At 39.6% G+C, this 14,629-nt stretch overlaps 2 protein-coding genes across 2 annotated transcripts; both read left to right on the forward strand.

Moving 5' to 3' along the window:
* The first annotated feature begins 837 nt into the window (after positions 1 to 837).
* LOC111446191 (serine acetyltransferase 1, chloroplastic-like) lies at positions 838 to 2,129 on the forward strand. Its single transcript, XM_023084900.1, has one exon. It carries the CDS (start codon positions 941 to 943, stop codon positions 2,054 to 2,056), a length of 1,116 nt encoding a protein of 371 aa, XP_022940668.1. The 5' UTR covers positions 838 to 940; the 3' UTR covers positions 2,057 to 2,129.
* A 5,716-nt stretch (positions 2,130 to 7,845) lies between these two features.
* On the forward strand, positions 7,846 to 14,438 carry LOC111446180 (ABC transporter C family member 3-like). Its single transcript, XM_023084888.1, has 11 exons — positions 7,846 to 8,045; positions 8,374 to 11,130; positions 11,237 to 11,323; positions 11,412 to 12,041; positions 12,274 to 12,438; positions 12,526 to 12,820; positions 12,901 to 13,115; positions 13,181 to 13,486; positions 13,591 to 13,654; positions 13,737 to 13,976; positions 14,057 to 14,438. Exons 2-11 carry the CDS (start codon positions 8,731 to 8,733, stop codon positions 14,158 to 14,160), a joined length of 4,506 nt encoding a protein of 1,501 aa, XP_022940656.1. The 5' UTR covers positions 7,846 to 8,045; positions 8,374 to 8,730; the 3' UTR covers positions 14,161 to 14,438.
* Positions 14,439 to 14,629: the final 191 nt, after the last annotated feature.

The following is a 14,629-nucleotide window of genomic DNA, read 5'->3' on the forward strand; positions in this document are numbered from 1 at the left end:
CCCACACGGGTAAGCTTGTGCATTAAGCTAATTTTAAAAAATGGTGATTTATATCTAATCCAATAAATAAACGAGTTAAGTTGAGTTTAGCCGATAAAAATTTGACTTTGAGATAAGGTTAAATCGAGCTTAGGCTAGACTTAGTCCGACCTTTAATCTTCAAGCTATTGATGAAGATGAAGACGACCCTGTTTGACCAAAAAAATTAAAATAGTAGCTTTTATTAGACGCCTTCTAAAATTAATAAGTCCATTAAAAAAAATTAAAACATGATAATAAACGGAATAATATTTCATAAGCAAAAAAATATAATATAACGTTTAAAATAGATATCTCTTCACATGATTACTCATTTTACAAGTGGTCTGAGATCCCTCACATCAGTTGGATAAGGGTGTGGGAACCTCTCCCTAAAAGACGCGTTTTAAAACCGTGAGTCTAACAATTATATGTAATAGACAATATCTACTAGTGATGGGTTTGAGCTGTTACAAATGATATATGAACTAGACACTTAGCGGTATGTCAGTGAGAACGTTGGTCCTCGGGGAGTGGATTGTGAGATACCACATCGTTTAGAGAGGGGAACGAAGCATTTGTTATTGAGGGTGTGGAATTTTCTCCCTAAAAATCACGGTTTAAAATCGTGAGACCGACAGTTATGAGACAATATCTACTAGCAGTGAGCTTAAGTTGTTACTAACGGATACCACATTTGGGAGTAGCCAAACATTTTTTTTATTTTTTGTATTTTTTTATTTTCATCATATGATTGGTGGACGCTAAAATTTTATATATCATCATCAATCATCAATCAACAATAATCCAACATTCAAAATCATCTTCTCTTTAAAAACCATTGGCCCTCGTTATCCATTCCTCTCACCACTTTCCGGGAAAATCTCCCAAATTTTCCCGAGAAAATTTCCAGTTTCCTCTGATGTTCACCCCTCGCCCCTCCCCTCTATACAGACCTCTCTCCCGTCTCCCCATGGCCCTCCACAACCCTTCTCCCTTCCATCTCTCTTCCTTAATCTCCCATTCCCCCGACCTCCATCCCTCTCCCATGGCCGCCGCCTGTCTCCACCACAACTCTCCGCCACTCCACTTCGACCCAACCACTCCTCTCCCCACCGACCCTCATCTCAAAATCCTCAATTTCTCCCGACCCACCTTCTCCGACCATCTCTCTCCGCCACCCATTTCCCCAAATCCCCAAATCCTCAACTCCCCTGTTTCCGACTCCGATCTGTGGTTCAAAATTCAGGAAGAAGCTCGAGCCGACATGGAACACGAACCCATTTTGGCTAGCTACTACATCACTTCGATTCTGTCTCATAAATCCATGGAACGAGCTCTAGCGAACCATCTCTCCATTAAGCTCTGTAATTTGAGCCTTCCGAGTTCGACTCTGTTCGAGCTTTTTACCGATGTGATTCAAGAAGATGCCGGCGAGATTTTGCGGTGTTCGATTAGGGATTTGCAGGCGGTGAAAGAAAGGGATCCTGCTTGGATTAGTTACGTGCAGTGTTTTTTGAATTACAAAGGGTTTTTAGCGGTGCAATCGCATCGAATTGCTCATAAACTTTGGTGCAGAGGAAGGAAAGTCTTGGCTCTGTTGATTCAAAACAGAGTCGCCGAAGCTTTTGCGGTTGATATTCATCCTGGTGCGAGGATTGGATGTGGGATTTTGCTTGATCATGCTACCGGCGTTGTCGTCGGCGAGACGGCGGTGATCGGAAACGATGTGTCAATTCTTCACCATGTGACTTTGGGTGGCACCGGGAAGAATTCCGGCGACCGACACCCGAAGATTGGCGATGGGGTTTTGATTGGCGCTGGGACTTGTATTTTGGGGAATATTAAGATCGGCGATGGGGCGAAGATTGGAGCTGGGTCGGTGGTTTTGAAGGATGTGCCGCCGCGGACGACGGCGGTCGGGAATCCGGCGAGGCTGATCGGCGGGAAGGCGAATCCGATTAAGTTGGATAAGACTCCTAGTTTCACAATGGATCATACTTCTCATATCAATGACTGGTCTGATTATGTTATATAGGAACCGTTTTTTGTGATGGTTCTTTTTGTTTGGGTTAAAAGTTTTTAGTAATAAAAAAACTAATTACGATCCATTCGAACCTGCTCCATTTGGTCGCCAACTAAAATGTATGCGTGAGTTGGGTTGGTGTGGGTTCGTGTACATGCTAAGGCCTATGGCCAAGGCGTGCTCATGGGTGCCAATGCTCGCTCTCGTGCGTGCGCCAAGCCCCATGTTGCAGCAACGCCCCTATCACCCTTGTGCATACATCATGCCCACCAACACCTACCCAATGCAAGCACAACTTTAAGTCCATGTTCACACCATTGCTTACATACCCACTCCAAAGGTACCGACAGAAAGGACGAGCCAATTGGTGCTCACCATAGACGGACCGATCGACCCAACCCAAGGTCCAACTACGAGATTTTTAACTGCAACAACAGTCTGTGACAACTATCTCATAATAATTGTTAGATGTATTAAATTTAAGCGGTAAAAGATTAAATTTTGTTAGTAATGGTTAAACCCATCGTAGCTGTAACAGTATGATGATTGGTCTAACTCCTTCTCTAGCAGCAACAGTACCTCCTCCCTCGACCATCTTTTCTGTGGCTAATTGTGTTCGACCATCTTTTCAGCGGCTAATTGTGTTGCAACATGGGCAGAACCCCATTGTAGGATTGCTGATAACAAACATGTAACATCTCATTCCCAAGTTTCAGATCAAGATTTGGAATTCATATTTGACATCTAATGGTCTCGACATTCCTTTTGTGATATGGTTATGTTACCCACGCTAATTGTGATACACATATGTGCTACAGGGTAGCTTGCTTAAGTCACAGGGCCCACGGGTGGTGGAGAGATGACATCATGTCCTCCCCCTATAGTATATTTTGAGGTATTTCCAATCTTTCACAAGTAGATGTTATTTTGACAAACGAACATATGGTCCCGTGCATCGTTCGTCAAGTATCGGATTGACACCTCAAACGTATTAAAAGATATATAACAAAACAAAAACATTTCAAATGGGATGATGCAAATGAACAAACAAGTTGCTATATTTGTAAATAAAACATTAATACATTTTGATGTTCCAATTGATCTTTGGACATAAAAACGACAATTTAGAAGTAAACTCATGTTTATGTCCTTCTAATTGTAATCAATTAATGAGAATTGGTCCCACTTCATTAGCACGAGAAATAAATCTACAAATTTATTTTATATCGAGATCTAGATTGAAAGTTAGTATTCTCAGGTTTTTAACGACGGTATCATGTGCGACTAGATCTTAATCTTGAGTGAGTTATGAACTACTGCTTGTAAGTGTAACGACCCAGATTCACCGCTAGCAGATATTGTTCTCTTTGGGCTTTCCCTTTCGGGCTTCCCTCAAGACTTTAAAACGCGTCTGCTAGGGGAAGGTTTCCACACCTTTATAAGGGTGATTTGTTCTCTTCCCCAACCAATGTGAGACATCACAATAAGACTTCATTTAAATTTCATAAAACATAACCTTTACCTTAAAACACAGCCATGGACTTACGTGTTTCGAAACATATTTAAAACGACACAACAAAAGACCCGAAATAAAATAAATGAGCGTTTAAGTTAAAAACATCTTATTCTAGCCTAAGTCTAAGAAAATAAATACCACTATCATATGCATGTGCCATGGTCTCGAGTTGCGATGCCGTCATTAGCCGTACAAGAATGTCTTGCCTGAACCTGAAAAATGTAGTAGTACATGGCTTGAGTATTTAAAGAAATACTCAGTAAGTGACCCCACTATTGGGGTTAAATGCAAGAACATGCAAATGCAATGACGAGACCTATTCTTTCAGTCTATTTTCCTACGGTATTGTCCTAACGGGTAATTTGGACGTGTACCATATACTCTACACACAGCCCATACGTGCGGGTATGGGCTTACGAGTAAATTCGCACACCGCTGGACCACCTTACTTGTCGGGTTAGCATACACTGGGACACTCCCTAGGCTGGACACCCCTTAGAACTAGTAACTGTCACGGCAGCGCTATGCAAAACATAACGATCGTTGTCCTGCCATTGGATGTACGCGTCAGTACCCTCGTGATGGAATAGGGGAATTTCCCCGAATGCATGAGCACACATAATGCATGAGGTCCCCAACATTTCTACTTTTACATTAATGAATGTAACCCTGCTATCATCTTTCATGCTTAACATGTCACTTCTCATTTTTCAGTCTACATATCATACATAATCCTAATGGGGTTACATTTCATTTCATTTATCGTGATATCATGTCATTCATAATATGTTGTATACATACAATTTAGAAAACATAACATAACGCTCTATGCTTTTAACATGTCGTTTCATAACGTGCAATTCATACAACAATTACCTCAATGATCACACAAAACAATCTAAAAATAACATATCACATCACAATATATCGTATCATAAACATGTCATATCGTAAACACTTCGTGGTCATATCGTTCCCTAACTTATCATAGCTTTAACGTTCTTATACCTATCACAGTCATATCGTTACGTGAACATACCTTAGTCATATCATCACTGGAACGTATCCTAACGCTATCATTCTATCAATCTATCACAAACTTATCCTTTTCTACCCATATCCTAACCATATTCTTTCATCAATCCCCCCTATTCATAGCACTCCAGTATGTAATCTAACCTTAACGTTTCATGAACATATCTTACTCCTATCCTTAGATTTCGTTTTGTACATTATTCTCGTATCCTATCTCAAACATATCCTTGAACACATCGTACCATAATTATTATTATCATACAATCCACATATTATAACATAACATAAACATAATATAAACATACCGATTCACAGATAATTCACACATATCAGTATATATGACACATGCAGAAGCACAGACACGTGTCAACATCAAATATAACCATGCCGATAGTAAGACCACTTACCTAGCTAGCTTAAGTCGTCACGAATATATCTTTAATGAAAGTTTGATTCCGTCCTTTGAAATCTGAATCAATCTATGTGAGCTCATGACATCAGTTTCAAGTTTGAACTTATAACATTATCTCTAATCTACCTTGATTCATTGTTAAAAGTCTTGAAATATTATATATCTATATATATATATATATATATATTATGCTATTTTCACTAAATATCTTATTTTCTACCATTACTGTGGTAGGGAATATATTGTTACGGGACAAAATTTAATATGGGGTTTCTTGTGCTATGATATTTCCTATTTTATTTTTAAATTCTATTAACCAAATGTTTCCTCAATCTTCCCTCCTCCCTGTATAAATAGATTTCCATTCTCTAAATAGATATTTCTCTATTTATTTTCTAAACAAATATTATTGACAAATTTTAATTTATCGTTGGCCGTCGGGCATATTTATAGAATTGACAACAAAAAAACAAAAAAAACTAATTAATGAGATAAGTGAAAATGAGATTTGATTATTACATAATCTGTTAGATCCTAAATTAATTTCTTTTAACCATAACTATAAATGAAAAGAAAATCTGAGATAGAATTTTACCGTAATACAAACCAAAATCTCTCAATCTGCTTTTAAGTAATCATTTCTTAGTTATTTATTTATGAATTATTATTTTGTCCGTATATTTTTTTTAATAATTTTTTTATTTGTTTATATTTTATATTGGGCTATTACCGGTTGGTCCTTTTTGTAACCAAGTCAATAAATCTACCATTTTGACAACTTAAGAGGTGAGAACATAATTTCATGAAATAGAATTATGTCAACTTCTCTCTACAGTACATTTTGGGGCATTTTAGTCCTTGCAGGTGTAGATACGATTTTGGTGAACGGTTATACCCTGTACTGACCCAATATGAAATGGTAAAAACCTATCTAGGATGAAAGCGTGTAAAAGGAGTTTGGAACGAGCATGTAACCATGGACAGCACGTCATGGACAAGTAAGATTGGGATATCTGTCATGTGGCCATTGACAACACGCCTTGGACATGTATGACCGTGACATCCTCCCCCACTCAATTGGTTGACGTCCCTGTCAATCGACTTGAACAAGCAAGACTGGGACATCTTAACAATGAAGCTCCACCCTCTCACGCTTCTCATTCTCATACATGGGTAAGTATTTCTCATATAAGTGAAAAGGTGAGACTTCATTATTGTTCAAGTCTCGAATCCAGCACTATAATAGGCATATTGAATCGATTACAAAATTCATTCTCACCCATGCAAATCAAATGACAAGCATTCACATGCAAAAGTCAATAACTCACTCGTGATTAAGATTGAGTTGCACATGATCATCTGATGAAATATTAATCTGCTAGCGGTGGATCTGGGTCGTTACAAATGGTATAAGAGCCAGACATCGAACGATGTGCCAGCTTTCTCGCTGTTCCCCGAATGAGGTAGACACGAGGTGGTGTGCCAGTAAGGACGTTGGGCCCAAAGGGGGGTGGATTTGGTGGTGGTCCCACATCGATTGGAGGAAGGAAAGAGTGCCGACGAGGACGTTGGGCCCCGAAGGGGGGTGGATTGTGATGTCCCACATTGGTTGGGGAGGAGAACAAAACATCATTTATAAGGGTGTGGAAACCTTCCACTAGACACATTTTAAAGCCTTGGGGGAAGCTCGAAAGGAAAGTCCAAAGAGGACAATATCTGCTAGCGGTGGATGTGGGCCGTTACATATTAATTAACAAATTTATAAAGAAAAATTAAATATTTCATGGTTCAATACAATTTAGGTTATTACTTTAGATTCAAATTAAACTAATGCTCTTAATATACGGTGTCGTGGAGCATCTATCTGGTATCCGATTGACACCAGATTTGACAAGATTTCATATTTCATATGGACGGACTTGACTCTAGAACTACATACCAAAATTCCCTTCAGAACCCGACTTTCGAGGTTACCTATCTGGTGACACTCATGTCTACTCAGGACTTGACTCTAGAACTACATGCCAAAATTTCCTTCAGAACCCGACTTTCGAGGTTAAGGTCCAAAACCCTACCCAACCCTTCAACAAGCCTATCTGTGACACTCATGTCTACTCATTGTCCCTATCTTGCTTATGCCTCACTTCCTCTTCAATGTATACATTATATGGTGTGTTGGATGATGCACCGTTCTCTTCGGTCGCATCATGACATACTTCTGTATTAGCTCTCGTGTGGTCGAATGCGCGTCTTTGTAGGGTCCCAACTTTGCTTGTCTAGACGTGAGGGTCACAACGTACTCTTTTTATTGTATGGTTGTGACACAGTACATCTAATCTAATTAAACCAAAAGTACAACACCTACATTTAAGATAATCTCATATGAACCGACCGAATCTTACCACAACCAAGGCAATAACTATTGATAAAAGAAACAAACAGCTGTCTCTAACTTATTTAAGAAATATAATCTAACATTTTTTTAAAAATATTTGTCATAATTCATAAAATAAATGAACTCGTAGAATTGGAGGAACAATACCTAAATTAAGGGTTCTCGAGAATCGTTTCAATTGCTTCTTGTTTTTTATGAAGAGAACAAATCTTTTTATCGAACGATACAAAAAATGGGTTTAGACCTCCCCGAGAATGATTTGGAAGATGGGCAAATTTGTAATTTAACCTATAAAATGTTTTTGGAAATATTTTCTTTTTAGGGATGGGTTATTAATATTTAATTTTTTATTAAAAAAAAAAAAAAGGAAATTAAGAACCATTGATGATCCTTGGTTCTCCAACTTTGAGGCACCCCTTTCGCTTCCATCCCCAACCCCAAATCCCTCGAAATTTGCTTTAAAAATTGAAGTTTCCTTGCGCATCACTCAACCCCACCAAGAAGGGGCTTCAAATGCTTGGGCGTCAAATTTGACCCGCAAGTTTCAATGTCCTTTCTTTATGCCGTCACTATCTCGTCGTGGAATCTCCCCCATCCTCGTTGCTCCCACAGTCAACATTTTGCAGCAAAAATCGTTAAAAGGGTCAGAATTGTTTTTAAATTATGATCACGCATCATTTTCTTTCCTATATACCCCACCTGTAAAGTGTTCTTGATATTTTACTAGAACACTGTTGGATTTTAATCGCTAATCAGGACAAATCTTTGGCTTGGGGTAGAAGAAACCAATGATTTTGGCCTTGTAACTATGTTTTTACATTATGATCACGCATCATTTTCTTTCCTATATACACCACCTGTAAAGTGTTCTTGATTTTTTACTAGAACACTGTTGTATTTTAATCGCTAATCAGGACAAATCTTTGACTTGGGATAGAAGAAACCAATGATTTTGGCCTTATAATGTGCAGGTTAACAGGATAGAAGGTTGGATTTTACTTTAACCCGTTTCAAGGTGAAGGAAAAGGAGAACGGTTTCAATTCCCCCACCCATCTTTTTCATCCGCGTTATCTCTGTCTCATTGCGTAGAAAGTGAACCCTCTTTTGGATTTGTTTTTTTAGTCGCTTTCTCTCATTGTTTCGCCTGTTTATCGTTTCATTCAACCACTGATTCTTGTGCACCACGCTGATTTCTTGCCAAAGTGGGGTAAATTTTGACTCTCTTTCTTATATAGAGCTTCAGAAGCTGAGAACTCCCTTCATTCTTCACATAGATTGAACTAAACCCTGCTGAGTGTTGTAGTACACCCATCTTGCATAAATATTCATGGGTTTCTTTGATTTCTCTATGAACAGCTTAACTAACTTATTCTTTCATGACCCTTCTTCCCCTGTGGGCTCTGTTGCTCACTTTCTCCTTGAACCCAATGTAGCTCATGGCCTGTCTGGTTTAGCTCACCTAGTTTTGTTTCTTGTTCTTTTCTTCTCATGGGCGTGCTTAAAGTTGAAGGCAGGGTGTGGGGAACGTCAAAAAGAGACGAGGTGTTTGTATGATAAGGGAACTTACATATGCTGCCTCGTTATCTCTGTTTTTAGTCTTGTTTTCTTTTCTCTTGACTGCTTCTACTGGTATAGAAATGGGTGGTCTGAGGAACATATGGTGACCCTTCTGGATTTTGGGTTGAAAGCAATTGTATGGGGCACTGTTTCCTTTTGTTTACACTCCCAAGTTCTCAAATCAGGAAAATCTAAGTTTGCAATTCATTTGAGAGTTTGGTGGGTTTCATACTTCGTTGTCTCTTGTTACTGCCTTGCTGTGGACTTGGCTCTTTATAGACAAGCCCATTCGTTGCCTATCAGATACTTAGTATCTGATATTATGTCGATCGTCTCTGGTTTATTGATCATGTATGTTGGGTTCTTTGGGAAGAGTGTGAGTGAACAAAACCCACTTGAAGAACATCTTTTAAATGGAGAATCAAGCTATACTTCTCTCAGTAATGGCGACGTCGAGATGAAGAATTGCAGAGGAGATGAAACTGTGACCCCTTATGAGACTGCTGGAATATGGAGCATTCTTTCATTCTCTTGGATGGGTCCTCTGATTTCAACTGGAAGTAAAAAGGCGTTAGACCTTGAGGACATTCCTCAACTTGCTAGCCATGATGCTGTTTCTGGGACCTTTCAGATTCTTAGAAACAAGCTGGAGTCTGAATGTGGAAGCATCAATAGACTCACCACGTTTTCTCTGATTAAGGGTTTGCTTTACTCAGCTTGGAAAGAAATACTTCTATCCGCTTCTTTTGCATTAATCTACACATTGGCTACTTATGTTGGCCCCTATCTTATTGACACTTTTGTTCAATATCTCAATGGTAGTCGAGATTTTGAAAACGAGGGCTACGTTTTGGTTTGTGTGTTCTTTCTGGCGAAACTCGTGGAGTGTCTTGCAATGAGGCATTGGTTCTTTAGGGTACAACAAATCGGATTGAGGGTTCGGGCAGCATTGGTTGCAATGATCTACAACAAGGGTCTGACTCTTTCTTGCCAATCAAGGCAACAGCACACAAGTGGGGAGATTATCAACTTCATGACTGTAGATGCGGAGAGGGTCGGTGACTTCAGTTGGTATATGCATGATGTTTGGCTGGTGGTTTTTCAAGTTGTACTGGCCCTGTTGGTTTTGTATAAGAATCTTGGTCTCGCTTCAATTGCTGCTTTTGTTGCAACCATAGCTATTATGTTGATAAATGTTCCATTGGGAAAGTTGCAGGAGAAGTTTCAGGACAAGATTATGGAATCAAAAGACGCTAGGATGAAGGCAACATCTGAAATCTTGAGGAATATGAGGATTCTTAAGCTTCAAGGATGGGAAATGAAGTTTCTATCTAAGATATCAGAACTTAGAAACATTGAGGCGGGATGGTTAAAGAGGTTTCTTTATACATTGTCGGTTACCACGTTCGTCTTTTGGGGTGCCCCGACGTTCGTGTCGGTGGTCACTTTCGGGACTTGTATGCTTCTGGGGATCCCATTAGAATCAGGAAAAGTGTTATCTGCCCTTGCAACATTTCGGATTCTTCAAGAACCAATTTACAATCTTCCTGACACAATATCAATGGTGGTCCAAACCAAAGTTTCACTTGATAGAATAGTGTCATTCCTTCGTCTTGACGACTTGCAGTCTGATATTGTAGAGAGGCTTCCAAGTGGTAGTTCTACTACAGCAGTTGAGATTGTCAATGGAAGCTTTTCTTGGGATTCGTCTTCGTCAAATTTGACATTGCGTGATATCAATTTCAAAGTGGAACATGGCATGAGAGTTGCTGTTTGTGGTTCTGTAGGCTCAGGCAAGTCCAGCTTGCTATCATGCATCCTGGGGGAGATACCTAAAATGTCTGGGAACCTGACGGTGTGCGGGACTAAGGCCTACGTAGCTCAGTCGCCATGGATACAGAGTGGGAAGATTGAAGAGAACATACTCTTTAGCAAAGAGATGAACAGAGAAAGGTACAAAACGGTTCTTGAAGCATGTTGTCTAGAAAAGGACCTCGAAATTCTTGCATTTGGCGACCAGACGGTAATAGGAGAAAGAGGAATCAATTTAAGTGGTGGACAGAAGCAAAGAATCCAAATTGCTCGTGCCTTATACCAAGATGCTGATATTTACTTGTTTGATGATCCTTTTAGTGCAGTTGATGCTCATACAGGTTCACACCTCTTCAAGGTAATTTCTTTTTCCTATTTAGTTCTCCTCGTGTCGAGTTATATACTATCGTTAGAACTCGATCCGTGTATATACAATAATCACTTGTGCGTTATTTTTCTGATAGGAATGTCTGCTTGGTGTTCTGAGTTCAAAAACAGTCATTTATGTAACTCATCAAGTAGAATTCTTACCTGCTGCAGATCTTATCTTGGTAAGTAGTTGAGGATTTTTACCTTTGCTTTCCCTTATGCTCCTTGTACTTCTTTTACATCTGAGCTTTGGAGATTCATTACTATCAGGTAATGAAAGATGGAAAGATCACTCAAGCTGGAAAGTACGATGAAATTCTTCGTTCTGGAACCGACTTTATGGCACTCGTTGGTGCACATGAGGAAGCATTATCAGCCATTAATTCTGTTGGAGCTTCTGCTAGCAAGGAAGATGGGTCTATGCTTAGTACCAATGGCATTACTCATGAGGAAGACAAAAGAGACATACAAGATGGGAAGGCTGTTGATGCCACTAAGTCAAAAGGGCAGCTTGTACAAGCAGAAGAGAGAGAGAAAGGAAGTGTTGGGTTCTCAGTTTACTGGAAATATATCACTTCTGCTTATGGTGGAGCTCTTGCGCCTCTTATATTGCTTGGTCAGATTCTCTTTCAGATTCTTCAAATTGGAAGTAATTATTGGATGGCATGGGCTACTCCTGTTTCGAAGGATATGGAGTCTCCTGTTTCCACTTCTCGATTGATCATCGTCTACGTTGCGTTGGCCTTTGGAAGCTCTTTGTGTATCCTCATGAGATCGACCCTTCTCGTGACAGCTGGTTTTAAAGCAGCAACTGAACTCTTCGTTAAAATGAACACGAGCATCTTCCGAGCTCCCATGTCGTTCTTCGATTCTACTCCCAGTGGAAGAATTCTCAATAGGGTGAGTGAATTTGTATTCATGATTGTGAGATTCCACATCGATTGGGGAGGAGAACAAAACATTCTCTCTCCCTAGTAAACGTGTTTTAAAAATCTTAAGGGGAAGTCCAAAAGGGAAAGCCCAAAGGGGACGATATCTGCTAGCGATGGGCTTCGGCCGTTACAATGATGCTCTTCAATTAGTCACTTGAAACTCGTAATCATTGTTTATAAATACTGTTCGTTATTTTCAGGCCTCCACAGACCAAAGTGCCATTGATTTGGATATACCTTTCCGAGTTGGGGCCTTCTGCTTCAATGCGATTCAGCTCGTGGGAATTATTGCTGTAATGTCTCAAGTTGCATGGCAGGTTTTCATTATCTTTATCCCTGTGATGGCTCTGTGCATCTGGTATGAGGTATACCTTCCCACCTTGTCTTGATAACAAAGTTGCATAATGTTTAACTATGCAGCAGCTACATTACATTGAGCTTTTTTTATGCAGCAATATTACATTTCAGCAGCACGAGAGCTGGCACGGTTGATCGGAGTATGCAAAGCTCCAGTTATACAACTTTTCTCCGAAACCATTTCTGGATCAACAACTATTAGGAGCTTTGAACAAGAGTCCAGATTCCAGGACACCAATATGAAACTGACCGATGCATATTCTCGTCCCAAGTTCCATAACTCTGCAGCGATGGAATGGCTCTGCTTCCGTCTCGATATGTTGTCGTCCATTACATTTGCCTCCTCCTTGATTTTCTTAATATCTATCCCTGTGGGAGTCATTGATCCAGGTACGTTCTTCACTTTGGTCGATCTTCAAAAAAACATTCCCTCTCCAATAGTCTAATCCTTTTTGCTCTGTACACTGAAGGCGTTGCTGGCTTGTCAGTAACATATGGACTGAACCTAAATATGTTGCAAGCTTGGCTAATATGGAACCTTTGTAGTATGGAGAACAAAATCATTTCGGTTGAGAGAATATTTCAATATACTTCAATTCCTAGTGAGCCACCTTTAGTCATTGAGGAAAACCGACCAGATAGTAGCTGGCCAGCCTTTGGAGAAGTTGAACTTCATGATCTGCAGGTACTTTCAAATGACGCCTGTGATTTTTCTTCGACTTTTGCTGATTATTGTTCAATGTCGTGTAGGTTCGTTACGCACCGCAACTGCCTCTTGTGTTGCGCGGTATTACGTGTACTTTCCCAGGAGGGAAGAAAACTGGCATTGTTGGGAGAACAGGAAGTGGCAAATCAACTCTAATACAGACACTTTTCCGAATAGTTGATCCTGTAGCAGGTCATATTGTGATCGATAACATCGACATAACGACGATCGGACTTCATGATTTGCGGTCGAAACTCAGTATCATCCCGCAGGATCCAACCATGTTTGAAGGCACCGTGCGGAGCAACCTCGATCCACTTGAAGAATATGCAGACGAGGACATTTGGGAGGTATCTTTGTTTCCTCTTCTAATCATTTCTTTACATGGAATCTCTTTTGTTTTGTGTTTTCTTTTCCCCCTCTCATGAATGCAAACATTTCATTGATGCATCAGGCATTGGATAAGTGCCAACTGGGAGATGAAGTGAGAAAAAAGGAGGGGAAGTTGGATTCTGCAGGTATATTTATGGATAATCTGGTGAAAGTTTCAATGAATTGATGAAGTTATTGAAACTCATTCACTTTATGCATACAATGCAGTTACTGAGAATGGAGAGAACTGGAGCATGGGTCAGAGGCAGCTCGTGTGCCTCGGTCGGGTGCTGCTTAAGAAGAGTAAGGTGCTGGTCCTTGACGAAGCAACTGCATCGGTCGATACAGCTACAGACAACTTGATTCAACAGACTCTCCAACAACATTTTTCTGACTGTACAGTCATTACGATTGCACATCGGATAACTTCTGTCCTTCACAGTGACATGGTTTTGCTTCTAAGTCACGGTTCGTATCGATATTGATATAGTCCATCGAACTATTTAACTTGTCGATCCACAACTTGATTTCTCTTACTCGTCATGCAGGACTCATTGAAGAGTATGACACCCCTACAAGATTGCTAGAAGATAAGTCATCCTCATTTTCTCAGTTAGTTGCAGAGTACACACATAGGTCGGGTTCTCGATAAAAGGCATAGCAAATGATTTAATATATACCGTACTGAAGACCTCCAACCGATAACTAGGCGATGATGGCGAAAATGTGTACTATTCTGAAGATTTTGGTTTGGAGTCTTTGAATAGGTGAAAGAATAATCTGTTGACATATACTACCGTTTACTAGATTTACCTCATAAGAAATTTTGGAACCTTGTAAGAGATGTCTTTTTAATTAGCACTGTGTGCGTAAATTTACTGAAACTTGTAAACGCTTGAGTTTGCAGATAATAAAGTAAATTTTTCATCATTGAAAGTAATTTTGGAAAGAATAATGCATGAATCATCAATATGGGTAAATCTAAATGTTAAACTTGGCCGATGATAAACTTAAATTCAAAAATTTTAACAAAATTGTAGTTACTTAATTGAAATTATTAATTCAACAAATAATTATTCAAAATTACTCGAAGTTTTTCTCAATAAGAACTCGCTTTGACA

Source organism: Cucurbita moschata, unplaced genomic scaffold (assembly GCF_002738365.1).
Source record: "Cucurbita moschata cultivar Rifu unplaced genomic scaffold, Cmos_1.0 Cmo_Scf00008, whole genome shotgun sequence".
NCBI lineage: Eukaryota > Viridiplantae > Streptophyta > Magnoliopsida > Cucurbitales > Cucurbitaceae > Cucurbita > Cucurbita moschata.